Source organism: Ahaetulla prasina, chromosome 4 (genome assembly GCF_028640845.1).
Source record: "Ahaetulla prasina isolate Xishuangbanna chromosome 4, ASM2864084v1, whole genome shotgun sequence".
In the NCBI taxonomy this organism is placed as follows: Eukaryota; Metazoa; Chordata; class Lepidosauria; order Squamata; family Colubridae; genus Ahaetulla; species Ahaetulla prasina.
Window position 1 is genome coordinate 138,217,891 of NC_080542.1, and position 20,865 is coordinate 138,238,755.

General features: G+C 38.1%; 1 protein-coding gene across 1 annotated transcript; it reads right to left on the bottom strand.

The window, feature by feature from the left end:
• Nucleotides 1-218: 218 nt before the first annotated feature.
• Nucleotides 219-20,724, bottom strand: NOM1 (nucleolar protein with MIF4G domain 1). Its single transcript, XM_058182979.1, has 11 exons — nt 19,655-20,724; nt 18,640-18,764; nt 16,362-16,557; nt 14,251-14,574; nt 13,149-13,259; nt 12,645-12,821; nt 11,681-11,802; nt 9,590-9,722; nt 8,230-8,361; nt 2,788-2,897; nt 219-912 (listed from the first exon to the last, which is right to left on the bottom strand). The coding sequence occupies exons 1-11, from the start codon at nt 20,618-20,620 to the stop codon at nt 735-737; spliced, it is 2,574 nt and encodes an 857-aa protein (XP_058038962.1). The 5' UTR covers nt 20,621-20,724; the 3' UTR covers nt 219-734.
• Between the last annotated feature and the right edge of the window lie 141 nt (nt 20,725-20,865).

Below are 20,865 nucleotides of genomic sequence, written 5' to 3' on the forward strand. Positions count from 1 at the left end.
TCCAACGAAAATTTTCTTTGCTATTTTGGTTTAGGAGAATTAGCAAATAAATGGAACACCAGATGCAATCAAATATTTTTTGCTAAAAAGTTGACATTTGCGTCAAAAGATGAGGGAAGGAAAAGAATTATAAAAAAGACTGTGATGAAGAATGACATGAACTGAGGAAGGGAGAATTACTAGTACAAATAAGTTATAGTAATAAAGTGAATCAGTAATATAAAATTATGTATTATTTTTATTATATTCTCATTTACCGTATGTAGAAAATACATCTTTAAATAACACAGAATGGTAACTTAGAAAAACAATCGGGAATTTAATTTTCTTCAGTACAAACAAAATTAAAAGCAAGATAAAAACTTACAAAAAGAATAAAATGGGATGAGAAATATAAAATTAAAAAGTTAATATAAAATTAACTTGGCTATGCTTACTATTATCTATAAATCCCACTCAATGCGCCATGTGTAGCTTTAAAAGAGATTCAGTAAGAAAATATCAAGGTGCATTTGAAATAAAATTTCATTTTTTGCTCAAAATCTCCCAGTTTGTCTTGTCTTTTAGTAAAATCCCTGATTATTTAAAAACATTTATATGTGCATCTGAATATAAAACCATAACTAGCTCCATATTCTGGTGAAGTATTTATATAGAACGTCATCTATATATCCTATGGCACCACATTACCCAACTACTTTCTCTACTTTTCATAATGTAATATGGTCTTGATATTATAATTTCACTTTTGATTCATTTGCTTTCAGCATTTTAGTTACTAGATCAATTTTCTCTTTTAGCAAAGCAGCTTCTTTAACATCTGCGTGAGCCTGAATGTTTTTCATCAAGAAATGCATAAGAAAAAGCTTCAAGCCTTCATGTAGCATCCCCAGCTTGGGATTGTCAGACAACCTGGAAAATAAGAAAACCATGTTTTAAACAATTTGTATTTTCTTTTAGACAATGATACAACATCATAGTGATTAAGGTACTGTGTTAGACTGTGAGTTCAAGTCCTGCTTTAGCCATGAAAGCTAGCCGGGTGATTTTGGTCAGACATTCTCTCTCAACCCAACCCACCTCACTGTCTATGTTCGCTGCCTTGAGTTACTTGTAAAAATAATAAAGACGGAATGTACATATAATACATTGAAATGTATGAGTGGTGAAATGTATAATTTGTTACTACCCGTTCTGTGGGTGTGGCTTGGTGGGGGGGGGGTAATGTGACTGGGCGGGTGTGGCCAACTTTTTTCTTTTTAACTTTTAAAAGCATTTTTTCTACAACCTCTTTGGCCGAAAAAATGCTTTTAAAAGGCTCTGACATCTTAGCTGAGCTGCATGATTGTCAGAGGCTTTTTTTTACTTTTAAAAGCATTTTTTTGGCTGAAGACATTCTGATGATCGCGCAGCTCAGCTGGGCGTGGGGGAGGGGGGCAGGGATTTTTGCTATCGGTTCTCTGAACCACCCGCTGCCATCACTACCAGAACGGGCGATCCGGTCCGAACCGGGAGCACTTCCCCCGATATAATATATAATAAAAAGCAATACAGCCAGTCCTCAATTTACAACAGTTCATTTGGTGACCATTAAGTTACAGTGGCATTGAAAGAAGTGACTTATAACTGTTTTTCATACTTACGACTGTTGTAGCTTCCCCATGGTCACATAATCAAAATTCAGATGCTTCGCAACTGGTTCATATTTATGACAGTGGCAGTGTCCTGGGCTCATGTGGTCACCCTTCTGCAAACCTCTGATAAGCAAAGTCAATGGGGAAGCCAAATTCACTTAAACAACCAGGTTACTAACAACTTCAGTAATTAATTGGAACAAGAAAGGTTGTAAAATGGGGCACAACTCACTCAACAAATGTCTCACTTAAGAACAGAAACTCTGGGCTCAATTGTGGCCGTAAGTTGAAGACTTTATTAGATGAACAAGATTCATACAGTCAGTCCTTGATTTATGACAACTGGGACCAGAATTTCTATTGCTCAGTAAGAAGGTTGTTAAGTTAGTTGTGCCCAATTTTACTTTTCTTTTGCCACAATTGTTAAGTGAATCATTGCAGTTGTTAAATGAATCATCATCGGTCATTAAGCAAATCCAGTTCCCCCCTTGACTTTTTTAGTTGAAAGCCTGCTGGGAAGGTTGCAAATGCCAATCATGTAACCCTGAGATGTTTCAAGCATTGTATATATATGTTGGTTGCCAAGCCAGCCTGGATTTTGATCATGTTTTTGTGGGGATGCTGTAATGGTTTTAAACCTGAAGACCAGTCGTAAGTTTTTTTTCTTTCAGTGCCAGTGTAGCTTTGTATAGTTGCCATGGTAGCGCAGTGGTTAGAATGCAGTACTACAGGCTACTCTGCTGACTGCCGGCTGCCAGCAGTTCGATCCCCATCAGCTCAAAGTTGCTCAGCCTTCCATCTTTCCGAGGTTGGTAAAATGAAGATCCAGATTGTCGGGGGCAATAGACTGTCTCTGTAAACTGCTTAAAGAGGGCTATAAAGCACTGTAAAGTAGCATATAAGTCTAAGTGCTATTGATAAGCAAAAAAGTATAAGTCGAAGACAACCTTTGTCACTTCTTTATGGCGTGGTTGGTTAAGCTACTCAATGCTTCCATCTGGGCTCAGCAGAAGAACTGAGATGCTGTGTAAACACTTGATGCAAGGTGCAGCCAGGACTCTTAATTTAAAAGCAAACTAACAAACAAACACCCTTTTCTAATTGTAAAAAATGCCCCAAGAACCTCCTACTCAGAATACTTGAGAAGACTTACTTTTCAAATATATGGTTGAGATCTTCTTGTTCCATATTTAGGAATAACGCAGACAACACCCGTCGCAGAAAGTGAACTTTTGGCTTATCTAAATCACTGAATTCAATCACCTATTTCAACAAAAAGGGAAGATCAGGTCAAAGCAAATCCTCTCATTAGGTCTGTCTGTGCTTCAAAAATGATCTAGATGATGGCTTTTCATTAAGTCAAGGCCTCTCTGCTGGTGCCTAAATCAGCCTGGCTCTTCCTAGGCTCAGCACAGAAGGTGCTATGAAGCATTCTTTCAAAATCATTTTCAAAGTGTGTGCACTCCTAATATCAACTTATCAAATTGTTTTCAAAATACTATCACTTAGTCAGTTTAATATAGAGAACATCTGATGTACGTTAATGAAAAAGGAAAGTCAGCAGTATTTCCCTAAGCCGGCTTTAACTGCTTGAACTTATAGCAGGAGTTTAATGTCCAATCATAACTCCATCATAAAAAAAATATCACACTTCATAACTTCCAAGAATGTGATAGAATTTTCATTAACTAATGAACAGCCATTTACTTAAACCTTAAAGTTATTTACACTCTGTTATTCAGTGCAGGTAGTCCCTGACTTACAACAACAAATGGGGTCACAATCTCGGTTGTTGAGAGAAGCAGTCTTTAAGTGAGACGTCATGTGACGGCTTTGCTCGTTAACCACAATACCAGAACTCCCAAATGTGGTTCTTAAATGATCTCACTCATTATTTATTTATAAAACTTATATAGGCCATTTTATCTCAAGGTAACTCTGGCCGGCTTTCAATCATACAGAATAAAATCTATTAAAAACTAAAAACGTAAATAACTTAATATGAAATCGAAACACTACTACTTGGTGGAAGGTTCTGGGTCGCAGTGACATCAGTGGCAGGGATCGAAGCTCCGCAATCCTGTGCTGAACTCTCCCCGCCAGAGGGGTCCTAAAGGGGCCAAAGCCACCCTGGAGGGGAGGCAAAGGACAGAGGGACGCCCAAGAGGTTATGGAGAGCAGCAACTCTCCTGTTCCACCCAGGGGAAACTCTCTTAACCTGAAGGCGAGGAGAAGTGGCAGCCATCATGGCTGCCACAAGGCTGGGGCAGCCAAAGCAATAAAGACAGTGCAGGAGTGAGTAGAGGAGCAGTATGTGACTAGGTGAGATTAAGTTTGAGTTTTGCCTAAAAATTATCCCCAAAGAAACGATCTGGGAAAGGAAAAATAACAGTTCAAAAGACTCACATTAGCGGCTAATGGGCACTTGAACTATTGAGACAGCCCTGGAAAAGACTGGTATAAGGAAGAATAAGAGCTGTTTTTTCTTGTAAGCATTTAAAACTGGATTTTGAATTGGATTAGTACTATTTTGAAAAGGCATGTTAAATGCTGGAACTGGTTATTGATTAACTTAAGTGCTGGACTTGGCTTATTGAAATAACTGACTTTGTTTTGGAATAAATCAATTAATTAATACCTATGTGGGTGTGGGGAGGCAGCATTGAAATTTGAGAGAAGAGCGCCATTTGTTGACAAGTGGAAGATAAGCCACGCTCCTATAATTGGACTTATTCTGAATTGGAAAGAGACTTTTCATTGTAGAATATTTAACATTATGATTGGGTTTGGAGAAACAGCTGTGGAAATGAGTGGGCTTTTTCACAAAGTGACTTTGATGTTTCAAAGCATTGAAGTTCTGATGGATGTATAGATGAGAAAATGGAAAATATTTTACAAAGAACTATAAATAAAGACCAAACTGCCCTTGAAATGGTGGAAGCAATAGAAAGACAAGATGGAAAAAAACCAGCAAATTGAATATGAACAAGGAACAAATACAGATCAGAAAAATGAGCAAATGAAGCAAACCCTCAATGAAGAAGACGACCAGACAAATGGCAAGCAAAAGGGGCAGAAAAAACAGAGGAATAGGCCAAATCAACAAATAAATCAAGGACTGGAGCAAAAAATAGGACTGACAAATCAGCTGATAAAGGAAGAAAGATTGAAGAAAATAAAACAGATAAATCAGCAAATGAACAGACAGGAAGATATTGTGGATGAGCAGGTTGGGATATGGGCAGATACATGGGAGAAGTGGCAATATAAAAATGTATTGGGAGGAGTGTCTGGATTAAATAAGAAAGATAGAAGTGAAAATAAAGAAGAGGAGTGGGGGGAAGAGTTAAAAAACGGATAAAAGGAGTGGGGGGAAGAGTTAAGAATTGAAGCGTTAATGAGAGCAAGAGATGATGGTTAAAAAGGGTTGCTTTCTAAATATTAAGACAGCAAGAGTGTAAGTTGGATAAGTAGAAATAATCTAGATTGGAAAAATGTGTTTTTCTATAGAATAAAATAATAATAATAATAATAATAATAATAATAATAATAATAATAATAATAATAATAATAATAATAATAATAATAATAATAAAAAAGATGGGCAGGAATTGAGGGATAGTTGTAGAATACCTTTAACCAGGTGCTGTGTGGTAATAGTTGAAAGAGACATTAATTGGAAAATACACCATATTCTATAGATATTGGGAATATTATATGCAACAACGAAAAGAGAGAGAGAAATGGAATGGAGTGGAAGGGAGTAGGAGAGGAGGGGAGAAAAAGTAAGGAGAGAGATGGGAAAAGAGAGAGGGAAGTGGAGGGGAAGAGAAGAGTAAAAAGGGAAGGAGACAGAAGCAGAGAAGAGCGAGAGAGAGGAAACGGGACAGGAGAAGGAGAGAAGGAGAAGGAGAAGGAGAGGGAAGGAGAGGAGAAGGAAGGAGGGAAGGAGAGAGAAGGAGAGGGGAGTAGAGAAGAGAGGGAGGAGAAAGGAGAGGGATTGTTGTAAAAATGAGTGAAATATGGCGTACAGAAGAAAAGAAAACAGACAGGCAATTTCATATTTTTTTCTTGAGGGTTATACTATTGAAATTATAGCAGAAGATAATACAGATGCTAAAGCACATTGGTTTAGATGTTATTGCATGCTAGTTAATATTTATATGAAAATTAAAATTTTGTGTAAAAGGTAAGAGTAAATAGTATGGAATAAGGAAAATTGGAATGTAATAATTAGGAATATGTTTATATGTATAAATTAAAAAGTAATAATAAAAACTTGATTAAAAAAACCAGGAGCTGGGTACATGAGAACTAGGATAGAGGTGGATTTGAGAAATGGGGCAAATATCATTACGTATATTTTTATATAACAAGAGTCAAATATTAAATTGATTAGAAAATGAAAGATGATTGTATGTGTTTAAAAATGGTTAGACAATAGAAGCAAAAGACAGAAATTAAAAGGTTAAGAGAATGATTAATTAAATAATGAAAAATTAATACAAAGAATAATTATTATCATTATATTACTATAATCATGATTATTATTGACATCAACACACCCTTCATGTAGATATTAAGTCTGTTTTCTTCTAATGTATTTTCAAAAAAAAATGTATGGTTATAGTCGAAAGAGATGATATTTGGAAAATACATTGTATTCTGTAGGGAATTGGAAATTTATACACAACAATGAAAGCCAGCCGGGTCTCTCTCAACCCAACCCACCTCACAGAGTTGTTGTGAGGAAAACAGGAGAAGGAAGGTGTGCTGGATATGTTTGCTGCCTTGAGTTACTTTTAAAAATAATAAAGACGGAATATACATATAATACAGTGGTGAAATGTAAAATTTGTTACTACCCGTTCTGTGTGTGTGGCTTGGTGGTGGAGGGTAATGTGACTGGGTGGGCGTGGCCAACTTTTTTTTTAACTTTTAAAAGCATTTTTTCTACAACCTATTTGGTCGAAGAGGTTGTAGAAAAAATGCTTTTAAAAGACTCTAACAATCTCAGCTGAGCTGCGCGATTGTCAGAAGCTTTTTTTTTTTACTTTTAAAAGCATTTTTTTGGCCGAGGAAAATCTGATGATTGCGCAGCTCAGCTGGGCATGGGGGGGGGCAGGGATTTTTGCTAAATTTATACACAATGAAAAGGAAACAATGGAAGGAAAGAGAGGTGGAGAGAAGAAGGGAAAGAGGGAAGTATAGTGGAGTGGGGTGGAGGAGAGGAGGGGAGAAAGGTTGGGGGAAGAGGAGAAGGAAGGAGACAGAAGAAGAGGGAAAGAGAGAGGGGAAAGGAGAGAGAGACGTGGATGGGAGAGAGGAGTAGGAGAAAGGGAAGGAGAGGAAAGTGGAGAAGAAGAGAGAGGAGAAGGGAGAGGAGGAGAGAAAAAGGGAGGAGAGGGAAGGAAAGTAGAAAGGGGAGAGGAGGAGGAGAGGGAAGTGGAGGGGAGAAGGGAAGAGAGGGAAAGAGGAGGGAAGAGACAGAAAGAGATGGACCATCATTGTAAAATGGGTGGAATATGGTATATATGAGAAAGGGAAACAGACGAGTAATAATTTTTTTTCTTAATTGATGGTTATTAATTGATATTACAATGGAAGCTAATACGTGTTATAATATGTTATTGTATATTTGTTTATATATTACTGTATATTTGTTTATATACATATGATTATAATGACAATTGTTCGTATGTTAAAACCTTGGACACCTAAAGAACACACTCAAGATATAAAAGAAATGTATAATATAAAATAACAAAAATATTACAATACAAACACTACGACTCTATTAAAAGACAGGAAGGACATGAGCAGGATGGGGAGGAAGGTGGGGTCTGTTGTTAATCGATCAATCACCTCCACTGTGATGCTCTCCGATTGGAGCCCCAAGTTAACTGGCAGAGACAGTTCTTTAGGCTCTTACAGAAGGTCAGGAGGGCTGTGGCTGAGCTCACACTGGGCTCAGAGTGAGAGATGTTCCATAGAGCAGGAGCAACAGAAGAGCAGGCCCATCTTCTAGTTATTGCCAGCTGGAATAATCAGGTTGTTAATGAAAAGAGTCCTATGTAAGGTGAGGTGGTGGAGACTTTAGGAGGCCTGGCACAAGACCCACATGTCTCTGCTCAGGGGCTGAAAATCCAAGCAGAGCTTGCATGTGGCATGTGCCAGGCCACCCAGGGCAACCGGCACTCCTTATCTTACGGCTACCTCTCTACTCTGGTACTGAAAATCCTTTTTTTGAAATCCAAGAACGCTAATCATTTACATGCACGATTGCTTAGAAGCGAGGGAATTTGCTGCGATAAGTTTGAAATGGAACCTGGGATAGTGCAGTCCGGGCCACAAAGCCCCCTTTTTGAGCCTATTGTAACTTTAAATGGTCGTTAAGTGACTGATCATAAGTTAAGGATTACATGCAAAATGAAAACTAGCACAAAAATGGTATATGCTGATATTTTTCCTTTGAGATTTAATGAGTCATATATTCTGCCTGGATGGGAGGAATTACAAACAAAACCACACATGCACTACGCATGAGCCTGAGAGCTGTAAACATTTAAACATTTTTAAAAATAATTTTATTTACCTTGAAGACAGTAAGAGAGAGCCATTTAGTCTTTAGCAGGTAAGTTACAAGATTAACTAAGTTGGAGAAAGCAGCAGCGGACAGGTTTCCTAAATCTCTGATTTTGTCCCAGATACTGAACTGTAATGTGATCTAATTCACAAAATAAAAGCAGAAAGCATTATAATAAAACTGTATTGCACCATGTCCCCTAAGAGCACATCTAGAAGGATGTGTTGGACTAGAAGACCTCCAAGGCCCCTTCCAACTCTGTTATTCTGTTATCTTTTATCTTTCACAGTTAAACTGACATTGCTAAAAGTTGCCGAAGATTGACAGCCACAGAAAGCAAACGAGAAGAGCCAAGTCCTTGCAGCCAGCATGAGGCCAATGAGTTGCCGTTGCTTCTGAGTTTAAATCAGGGTGCTGATGATCAGATAAAACTCTTCGTGCACAGGGCCTGGATATATGCTCTCTCCCAATTCTCCATGCCTATGCAATAATATCTCACAGGTTTTGGGTGCTCCAAGTCCCATCAATGAAAGAATGGTATTTTATGGGACTCCGCAGGCATGCCTTCTCTCTTGCAAGCCTGCCCCACGGAACAGTATCCCTCCTGAGGATTCTATGGCCCAGATCCTGTCGGCTTAAGACCTCAGCTGCCTCCGGTTAGATTTATGTGTGTAGTCCTATTATGCACTAGCAATGGTGTAATACTGTAGATCTAATTTGGTCCCCCAAACAGTTTTTTTTAATGTTTTAAAGATGGTTACAATTATTTGCAGGCCATCCAGAATCACCAGTGTCTGGCTCTAAAGTGTCTGGCTCTAAAAACCAAATAAGTAAAACAAATGAATCACAGCACAGGAGAGATCTCTTCATTTCTAAGAAGTTTTTCTTCTCGCCAGAATGACCTACTATAAAAACAGGAGACAGCTATTCCTTTTAGAATAGAAAGGATTCAATAGCATTGAAGGGAAGAAGCTGGCTTTGTAGTGCTCCCTAGTCTCAAATTATACTCTGTTTTTCAGAAGAAAAGGCCTTTGGTCTTTCCTTCCTTTTAAAATATATTTAGGAATCCGAGAAGAGAGTTGAGATTTGGGGTGAAGGAGAAGACAGCACCCTTCTGGAATTTGTCTGAAACCTCCAGCTGCAGAGATGCTGAGCTCTTCTGCACACAAAATATTGTGCAGCTCAACTCTGCTGTAGCCTTTTCACATCTCTTTTTGGACAGGGGGAGATTTACAGACACATAGAAGCATTTAACACTTTTCTTTGCTTCAAGAAATTCATGACCTAAAATTTGATAGTATCCTTTCTGTTCTCAGAATGTCAACTATATAACTGGCAAAAAAAATAATAAAACAAGCTTTGCACTCACCTGAAATCGCTTTTCGTATTCACAGAACTTGGCGGATAAGTATGCGTAGAAGGGATTGTAAGTCTTCTCTTGCAGGCAACAATCTATGAGGATATGGACAATCTCTCTCTCCTGTTGGTCTTTAAGCCTAAGCCTAATACATAAATTGTCATAATGAAAATCCTGTTTCCTGTTTTGATACAGAAGCATTCTAAAAATAGTTTTGCCAGCCTAAGAACTATTATGAATAGTCCCTTCTAGGACAGTTTAGACCAGGGATGTCAAACTGGATTTCTTCGAGGGCCGGATCAACATTGTAGCTCTCCTTCACAGGCTAGCGAGGGGGAGATGGGATGGATGCCTCCTGCAGCATTCTGCTGACTGAAAATGGGGGCAGGGGTGCAGCTTGTGAGCCCCTCCCCACGGGCCATTTTCGGCTTCCAGCGTGCTACAGAAAGCCACGGGGGTCGAAAACAAGCTGGTTCTTTGATATTTCCAGACCAGCCCTGTAGGCCAGACCTAAGCACCCAGCGGGAAGCATCTGGCCCGTGGGCTTTGACACCCCTGGTTTAGATCAATATAGTATTTGATCAAACTTGGCAACTTTTAAGATGTGTAGCCTTTAGTTCCCAGAAGTATGTAGAGAATTCCGGGAACTGAAGTCCACACATTTTAAAGTTGAAGTCCACACACCTAAGTTGCCTAATTTGAAAACCCCCAACTTATCACTTGTCTGTGAGATATTTCTATTTTATTCTTCTCTATTTGGGTAATTTTTGATCTGTTGGATTTCATCTTCCAGCCCTCTAACTGAGGAAGGTTTTTGTATATATGCTTAAAAATGCATTTCCGAAGGTTGGCTAGCAGTGGGTACAGAGTTCATGATATTTTAACTGAAGGAAGAATGCAAGGGTTATAGGAAAGAGTCTAGTTTCATTCATATTTAAATACCCTGGCAATCAAAAGAACTGAAGAAAAGGCTCTCTTTAATTTCCAGATTAATAATAATCACCCTGACACAGAAAAAAGAAGTTACTAGTGGCAGTTACCAAGGAGAAACTGTCTTCCAAGTTTTTCTAATTCCTAATTGAGGGTGTTGGGAATCTCAATCCAACTAATTATATAAATATAATCAGCATTAATGAGACCTTACTGGCTGTCTCAGCAGAAAGTCTGGCAAGAGTGAATCATATTTCTTCTCACAGAGCTGGACCACAAAAGAAAATCGGGAACAATTGGCAGGAAAAAGTCTTAACTTGGGCAGTACCTGTTCTGTCCAAAGAAGCCTGATTTAGCCTTCCTGTCAAAGGCTTGGCAGTACTAAAATCAATTAAAATGAAAAATGTTTAATACTACAATGCAGCGTATAAGATGCACAAATACTTGCATCATTTTATTTTTTCCTGAGATGAACTACCTGACTCTAGTTAGAACGTAAGTGCTCCACTTTATATTAAGCTATGTTTCAGTTAGATCAACTAAGTAAAACTTGCAATTTAGAACAAATAAATGCCATAGAAAATTCTCTCGAAAGTATCAGCTAAAAAGATCAAAGAAATGCAATTAACTTCAAAAGATGCTGAAAGTATATAGAAACAGATGTATAATCATGTCAAAAATCTCGATATATAAATATATTTGCAATTAGTATTTTATGTCTTTTATTGCTAAACTAAATATTACCAAAGCTATTTAGTCAGTGGCTTAATTTATCTGTAGCTGAGGACTCAATTTCTTTACTCAGCAGATACTTCACAGTTCTTACACAATAACACATTTAACAATGCTTTGCCTCTTAATTTGTAGATCTCCTAGGCACTTTTGTGTATCTTTCTTAACCATAAGCAAGTCCTCACATATGTAGTACGTGAATATCAAAACTGGCTTAGCTGACCCAAAGAGAGTTTAGCTTAGCTCTTCTTAGGAGAAAACTCAGATCTCAGTCTTGCCTAAGCCTGGAGCTAATATGTTGTTAGCAATATCTCTCCTTGTTCTCTTTCTTTGCCTCAAGCAGGAAAAATCCTCTTTTTTCTATCTCTTGCAGCCACTATGGTGATATTTTGTTTGCGTTCCTGAAAATATCTTCATCTGCCCTGATGAGTATATACTTACTTCAAAAGTTTTTCAAAGGCATCCAAAAAATCTTCACTTGTCATCAAGATGCAAAATATATTTCTCCTGATATCAGTATTCATTCTCTGCTTATGAGAGTGTTTCAGAATCTTTGTGCTTACCTGAAAGGTTGAGAAGAAAATATTATGTAAATTATTAATATTTTATTTTTAAAAATCATGTCTTTAGAGGCAAATTAAGAGTAGGAGCAAAGCTAACAGTGAAGCTGGTATGGTATTAGCCTCTCCCAAGCTATAAAGTAGATCTAGACTGGAGTTTTTGAAAAACAACTCCAGGTATGTGCAAGATCTATTTTTCTGGTAATGTAATATTCTTGAGCACTCTAGAACATGCTGATTTTTCTCCAGAAAATTTTTGATGCAGTCATTCTGGGGGTGAAATAATGTAGGTTTTGCATATTTGTAATGAACACAAACACTGGATTCAGGCGTCATCTTAAATCATAATGTGATTTATTTGGATGACTTTGGGTTAGTGTTTGTCAACCAATCATGGCTAAGGCTTCTCTAGTGTGCTGGTAATGGTGCTTTCAGCCAGATTTATTTATTTATTTATAAAATTTATAATTTTATATTATATAAATTATATAATTTATTGCCGATTATTGCTGACTGTTGTGTAGGCATTGAGTAATAAATGCAGCTGCTTGCTGTTCAACATTTAGATTTGGAAGAAAAGCAAATAAGGAATTAAAAAAAAAAAGTAAGTGGTGGTAGTTAAAAATAGGAAGACCCCGCTCATTCTTCCAACTATGTAAGAATGCAATATTTTGTACTTCAATCACCATTGAACACAATTTAGAACAAATCAATTTCCAAGGAACTCTAGCACCATCATATTCATTAATGTTAATAAAAAAAAGCTTACTAGAAGAAAAAAAAAGCATAATGTATTGAGAAACTATTTAAACTGTACTTCAAAAAAAATATTAGGGTACCATTACCTTTCCCACAGTATTATTTGTTAATATTTGTTCAGTTTTGTTGCTGGTGCTGTCAATCATTGGAGCACCACTCCAAGAAGACCCAACAATCCACCAGCGACCAACCCGATCAGCTGTGAGAAGAGATTCCAATGATACACGAAGTTGAGATTCTTTTCCGGAACTACTATTGTGTGTCTGTAGGGGAAAAAAAGTGTGTTCACACTAACCCTTTTTTTTTTTTTAAAAAAGATATTTGTATTGAAAGACTGGTCAGTATGATTACTGTTCATCTTTCCTTACTCAAATGTAGCCAAAAGTCCAAGACTGTGTTTTATTTGACCCTGGGCTATTTTTAAATAAATTAACAAAATCATCAGTTGATTCAACTCCTGCAAACTTAATTCTATTTTGCTACAGTTTTATATTAATACATTCAAAATTTTCATTATACTAACAGTTATTATTGTTTAAATCCTATTAAGAGAATAGACATTTTTTTAAAGGAACTAATCTTTACTTTACCAGTGTTCTCAGCAGTTTTCGTAATTTTTCAATGGGTTCTGAGTCATAACCAGGAATTTTCCTCAAGTCATTATTTTTTAGCGCCAACATAATCTCCAACATAAAGCAAACCTTTGAAAAATATAACAGGCCTGCATTATTATTCAAATACAATTTTTCCCAATAGAGACATAAAAATGAGTGTAGCTAAGTCACTATTTTATACTAATCTCCACAACTCATATTAAAACTTTCCCAACAAAACAAAAAATTTCACTGAGTTTCTCCTCCAGCCGTTATTACTTTACTAATTTTAAAAAGTACTATTTAGTAGGGGATGTTCAAATCTATAAAAAAATATAACAACTCTGGGCAGAGTTCAGTTCCTGATGACTGCACGGAAGTTATATTTTACAGAGTTTGGATTGATGTTTCTATTACTCATAACATGCCTAAGCTTAGCCTTGGTTTTATACAGTATAATCACTAAGAATTATTACTTTTAAGTAAGTCACTAACTTGTTGATGCAGCCTGCAACTAAAAAAAGACTTAACAATACTGATCTACCTTAACAAATCTGTTGGGAAAAAGGCCTGAGATTATAAAAAAGTTGTATCTGAAAAGCTAAGTATTTACAATGAGATGTTCATGATATTTTACACTTCCACCCATCTCATATTAATAAGGACATCCATGTACCATCAACTGTGCTACTAAAAGGAGAAATATAATCTCCAGATTTCTGACTGCTCTCTTAAAAAAGAACACTTCATCATTCTGCTACTGGTTTCCCAATACACTGTGATGACAAAAAGGTACAGCTTTAACATTTAATCAAAGATAGAAAATAAAACCCTTCATATTGTATCTCAGTAAGTACCAGCTGCATTTTTCCCAATATAAATGCATTAAAGCTCCTGCCAAATTCTCCTAATAAGAATGCTTTAAAACAGTATTTCTTAATTGTGGCAACTCTTAAAGTTGCCATGGATGTCAACTTCCAGAATTTCCAGCCAGCAAGTTGGCTGGGGAATACTGGGAATTGAAGTCCACATAACTTAAAGCTGCTAAGGCTGAGACATACTGCTCTAAAAATTATTTTTTTTTAAAATGTATTCATACCCTTGACTGGTCCTGGAACTGTTTCCCCATTGCATTTGCTTTCTTCTGGACCTCATTGATAAGTTCCTTTAGTCCTGGGGCATCATCCTTCCTCAAGGAAAAGCCCACATTCTTCAGCAGCAGCAGGATCAGTTCAATATCCTTCCCAGAAAAAGTGCTAAGAAGCTTCTTTAAGATATCAAAAATCAGCACTGAATGCACTACATAAAAATTATACAAATTAGCAATTAAAATCAGCAAGTTTGCACATTCTTTCCCTTCAGCTTCGCTTTTGTAGACATCATCAAATTTCCTCACCACGATTTCCAAAAAATGAGCACCAACCTGGAATAGATTTACATATATGCAAATAAAAAAAGACAGTTCAAGCATTGGCTGGTTACGTCTTTATTTCGAAAAGTAAAACCTAACAATATACATAACTACTGTTGTGACCCATAAATTGCTAACCAGCTAACCAGAAAAAAACATTATTTTCAGCTTTGTAAAATTTATTAAAATTATAGTGCTAATTAGCGACGTATATCAATAAAAGAGAATATTTGTAGCTCAGGGTTGAAATGAGGGGGGCTGAACTTGGCTGTTTTCTTACAGGCGTTTCAAATTAGGTAACATCACCAGTGTAGCAATCTACTCTATTCAAATTTTTAGGATTTGCATAGATACATTATTAAATATTGTACTATCCTATGAATGCACTGTTAAGCCTACGTTTTTTAAACTTGGAATGCCTCACAGGAAAATATTGATGAGTTCAGGAAAGTGTGTGCAGAGCAGCCCTTCTTATCACAAATGTAGTTTTGTTTTAAAAAAATAAGACTAACAGAGAGGTAAGAATACACATATATAGAAAAAGCTCTTTAAGCATGACTTGTGAGCACAGCATTGGATTGAGGCATTCCTACAGAAAGAAAATAGGCAGGTAATTTTTAAAAATTAAGCCACAAATATGTAATTTGCTACAATTATGGTCATTTAATGAGAACTACCTGTATTTGATACTATTTTATTCTTGCCTCTCCAGCTGTCTTTATAATAATCCTATGAAGTAAACTGATTGCAGGACTCCCCACTCAACATTTTCAGCTTTGTAACTTATCAGTTCTATCAGTAGCATAATATTTACTGTATTATTTCTCTAAGTTTCTTTCCTGTAAGAGTGCTTCACATTTGATACTTGAGGTAAAAGAAGGGGGTTACATTTACAAAACAAGTGAAATATATAAAATTAATCTTCCTTCTTATCTCACCATATAACTTCCACTGGGGTGGTTAAAAATTTAGTCAAATGGTGGAATATCATTTTGTTATGTCTAGCTTCTTTCCAAGCATCTTTAATATTGAGAATACAATCTTAGAAATCAGTGTTAAAACTGTTTTGATGAGTAAATTATTGCTAACCTAATTTAATAAAGGCTAGGGCTAGGAATTAGAGAAATGGGGGAAAGTGACTTTTCTATCAATATGAAAAATCTTCATTTTTTCATCTTAACATCTGATGCTGAAATAACTATTCCTTGTAAGCATTTTTTCTTATATATTCTGCCAGCCTACTAAGCAGTATTCAAATTGGTCACATTTGAATTAAACCTTAATATTACAAAACAGATACCAAGATATTGTGAAATTACCAGAACATAATTAGTGCCCAATAATTAATTTTATAGGTAGGCCTCAACTTACTACCATTCGTTTAGTGTCTGTTCGAAGTTACAATGACACTGAAACAAGTGACTTACGACCATTTTTTACACTTACAAACGTGGCAGCATTCCCATGGCCACATGATCAAAATTCAGACGCTTGGCAACTGACTCACATTTATGACGGTTGCAGTGTCCTGGGGTCATGTGATCACTTTTGGTGACTTTTTGATAAGCAAGTTCAATGGGAAAACCAGATTCACTTAGCAACCTGTTACTAACTTAAGAACTACAATGATTCATTTAATAACTATGGCAAGAAAAGTTGTAAAATGGAGCACAACTCACAGTAATTGTCTTGTTTAGCAACATAAAACTTTGGGCTCAACTTGGTCGTAAATCATGGAGTACCTGTACTACATTCTCAATATGTGTATGACAAGTTAAAGAACTGTGAAGAAAAGTTACCTCAATTCCCACAGTCTGATGAAGAACACCAACCAAAAGAACATGCTCCAACAGGAGTCTGGAAGGCACTGATGATTCCATAACACAAGCAGAGATAAGAATATCCGTTAATGTTTCATTCATATCTTTTCTACTGTTTGTCATATACAGTTCTTCCAACTGCCCGCTGATGGAGGCTAGATTTGATTCACTCAACCTAGTAGGAAGCAATCACATAAGAGTAAAATTAAAAAAAAATAATTTCGTATTACCATTAGCCAGTCCTATTAAATACTTCCATTCCAAATATGGACGTTTAAAGTATATCTTTATGTATTTTTGTATTTTCCTCATTTTAATATGTAAATATACATGCCATCTAAATCTGATCTGAGCCATATATTATGTGTTTATTTTTAGTCCAAAAATTTAAAAATTGTGCTTGTTATTCATCACTTCTTGTTGCATGGTGTCTTTCTGTTTCCAGCCTAATATAGGCTTTTTAGTACAGTTTACAAATATGAGATATTCTGTATGAAATGTTTAAAAATAATACAGGTAGTGCTCAGGTTACTATCATTCATTTAATGATGGTGCTGAAAAAAAAACGGTTCTCACACAACTCCATTGTGGTCATGTGATTGGGCCCTTGGCAACTGGCTCACATTTATAACTGGTTGCAATGTCCTATGGTCATGTGATTGCAATTTGCAACTGTTTCTTTCAAGCAAAAAACACCCATTCAGAAAATGAATTTGCATTTTTGACTATGCATATGCTTAACAATCATAGTGATTCACTTAATGACCAAATTGCTTAATGACCATCATAAAAATGTTGTAAAATCGGGTCTGATGTGAGTTACAACAGAAAGGTCCTAACTCAAAGAGTACCTGTAGATGCTTAAAAAAACAATCATGACAAAACCTTGAGGATTCTACATTATGTGCAAAGATGGAAGATGATCCAAAGCAAAGTGCACGGGCTCAATTGTAGTAGTAATTGTTCTATTGGAAGACTTGAAGGACCAAGATGGAAACACTAACCTGGAGAAAGTTTACCTATATAATCGCTAAGAGTCATCTCTGACTTGAATCCAAGTACAGAGGAATTCAGTGAATGGCATTGTTGCAAACTAGACTTAAGATATAACTAAGTCTATATCCCTTAATGCCTTTAAATTTTTTTTGGATTACTTCTTACGTTTTCTTTGCTTAACATTGCTTTTTCTCCCCAAAGGAAATTGCAATGATACCTATCTCACCTTAAGAGGTTTCACTGTGCTATTTAAATTTCATTTCACACAGTGCAGTCTTCCATCAGGAAACCATGAAATGCAGAAATATAGGATGCATGATACCTTGCTTGGTAATGGAACTTATGAAACTTGCTTCAATAAAAGTAACCTGTGCATTACTCATACACTGCCTTAGTTACTGTGTTAAGTTGTGAGGTATTATATAGGTAGTCCTCAACTTACAACCACAATAGAGGTCAAAATTTTTGTTGCTAAGTGAGACTTTTGTTAAATGAGTTTTTTTCCATTTTATGAATTTTCTTGCCACAGTTGCTAAATTAGTAACATGGTTGTTACGTGAATTTGGTTTCTTTATTGAGTTTGCTTGTCAGACGGCTGCAAAAGGTGATCACATGACCCCAGACACTGCAACAGTTATATATGTCAATTGCCAAGCGTCTGAATTTTGATCATGTGACATTGGGATGATGCAACGGTCATAAGGGGGAAAAATAGTAAGTCTCCTTTTCAGTGCCATTGTGACTTCGAATGGTCACTAAACAAATTGTTGTAAATTGAGGACTACATGTACTTGAAGGTTTTAGATAAATAGATCTATATTCACAAAAAACAGTGTAGATGATCAAGAGGTTTGAAACCAAGTTGTATCATGAGAAAGTTTTGCTTGTAGAAAGAAAACAAGAGGATAGGCTACCATTTCCCAACTCATACAGAAAGCATTCAAGATATTAGTCTTAAAGGAAGATTCTGCTTAAACATTAGGAGAAGAATAATTTGAATTGTAAGAGCAACTTGAAAGAGAAACAATTACCTAGAAACATGGTGAGAGGATGCATTAAAGCAAAAAGTAGATACTGTTAGGATTTATTTTTGATTTTTGTTCTTACTAGGAAATTGGATTCTACTGGCCTTTCCAACTTTTGGATTCTAAGACAGTTCTGACAACCTAAAGAAGGAGTGAAAACAAATCAGAACTGTGCAAATGAGATCAGGCCTCCATACTTTCATGAAGTATGGAAATTAGCATGATTTCAGTATTACCTATTAATCAGACCTTTCACGATTTTCTTTAGTCTTTCCAATTCTTCTTTCTTTTTCGAATCAGTTGTCTCTTTGGAAATTCGCATTTGAGGTGGAACATACTTTGCAGCATCTTGGTTAAGTTTCTATATAAAAAAAGACAAACTTGTTTTATTAAACAAATTAATGATTAGCAATGAAAATGCATCTATTTTTTGTACATTATCAGTAATGAGAATGTTAGTGCCCACACCTTTTAGAGAACCACTCTTACACAATAACTGATATAATAATAACACTCCTGAACCTCGATCTTAACAAAGGCAACCATGAGAAACGCAAATCTGACAATAGGTAAAGGTTCCGGTTCCACTCGCACATATGTGCTAGTTGTCCCTGACTCTAGGGGGCAGTCCAAAGACATCTCTGTGGTCATGTGGCATGACTCAATACCAAAGGCGCATGGAAGGCTGTTACCTTCCCACCAAAGGCGGTCCCTATTTTTCTACTTGCATTTTTTATGGGCTTTTGAACTGCTAGGTTGGCAGAAGTTGGGAAAAGTAACGGGAGCTCACCCCATTACGCGGCACTAGGGATTCGAACTGCTGACCTTTCGATCAACAAGCTCAGCTTCTTACCCACTAAGCCACCGTGTCCCTAATGTGCGTGCCTAAAAGGTAGTTTGGGACACTGACTCCAATTGGATTCCTCATCCATTTTTACTCAGAGTTGTTTACTTTATTATTGATTCCACCTTTTTCAAAAATATAAACCTGGAGGCAGCAAAAGGATCCAACACTCCCAGCTCATGTATTTTTTCCCCATGACATCTCTGTAAAGTAAGCTGGATTGAGTGTCTCTCTGTGTGTGTGTGTGTGTGTCCGATTCTAAGTCACCCAGATCCTTTCATACCTAAGGGAGGACTAAAACTCCCAGTCTCCTGTTTTACGCCAGCCACATAATCACTGCACTAAACTGCTTCTCTACTTTGCCGTGAGGGGGGTAGGGGGCTTCAACAGCCATTGTACCAGTTCACCTCAAGCCTCCATGCTTGGCAGTTCTGCTTTTCAGCCATGCCAGTATTAAGGTCTGCGGATTTCAACTCCGAAAATCCCTCAGCCAGCCGGGCAGCCTCTTGGCTAGATTCCTCTTCTTCAGAAGGACTTTGGCTTCCTTCCTCCTGGCTGGAATCCCCGGAGCTTCCAACTTCATCCTCGCCCTCTTCTCCTGTGCTCAGGCCTTCTTCTTCTTCTTCTGTCCCCCTTCCTTCTCCCCCCACATCGCCATTCTCGTAGAGGCCCGAGAAAGCAGCCTCGGACTTCAGTGCTCCCAGCACATAATCCAGACCGTCCCGGGAGAAGCTTTGTGGCAAGGATGCCACCGCCGCTTCCCCCTCCTGGGCGCCTCCCCCTCGCTGCTTCTTGCGGCGCTTGTGGAGCCCCAATTGGCGCTCCAGGCGACGGATCTCCCGCTCCTCCGCCTCGTTGGCTTCCAGCAGGGCTCTCTTGCGAGTGGCGGCTGTAGCGGAAGGAGCTGTCCGGGGCTGCTTGGACAGCGGCTGAGCTTTGGCCGGCGGCGGCGGCGGCTTCTTCTTCTTCTCTTCCCCTTTTCGATCTTCTTCCACCGGCGGCGGCGGCGAAGTCCTCCTTCTAATGGAGCGTGTCTTTAAGACGCGCGGGGTCTTCGCTTCCCCGTTGACGATCAGGAGCCGCTTCCGCCGCCTTCGCTTCAACTTGCGCTTCTCTCGCTTCATTTCTCGTCGGTTCCTGCGGCCGTTCCAAGCCGGCTGCTGAAGGGATCCCGAGGAGCTGCCGTCATCGCCGCCGCCGCCGCCGCCATCGGGCCCCACAGCGGCCTCCACGAATCCCCTCACCGACAGTCCCAGTTTGTGGAGCTTCCCGATTGGCGGCTGCTTCTTTGGCGGAGGCCGCCTCCTTCCGCCTTTCCTCCCGGCGGCCTGGCCGCCGTTAGCCGCCGAAGGGGAACAGGCCTCCCGCTTCATAGCCCAGGCCGCGCGATCGCCTCACGATCTTGTCACGGTTGCCGCGCGTCGCCGGTCGTGGGCGCCGCCATCTTGGAAGCGAGAGGCGGGGCTTAGGACTCAGGAAAGAAGCCGTTGGGGACGGAGCCCCCTGTTGGAATGCGGAAGCCCATTTGATCCGGTCCCATCCGTTCGGCGCCTTCTCAATGGAACGCTGGGAAATGTAGTTCAAAAGGCTTCAGGGGGACTGGACTACAGCTTCACAA

What these genes read in the sequence shown, in the direction of transcription:
- NOM1 (XM_058182979.1), bottom strand. Translation starts at nt 20,620, where the DNA reads ATGAAGCGGGAGGCCTGTTCCCCTTCGGCGGCTAACGGCGGCCAGGCC. An exon ending in ATCAGACTGTGGGAATTGAG is followed by an intron (nt 14,575 to 16,361) that starts GTAACTTTTCTT and finishes AATCTATTCCAG; the next exon opens with GTTGGTGCTCATTTTTTGGA. An exon ending in TCTCTCTTACTGTCTTCAAG is followed by an intron (nt 2,898 to 8,229) that starts GTAAATAAAATT and finishes TTGTTGAAATAG; the next exon opens with GTGATTGAATTCAGTGATTT.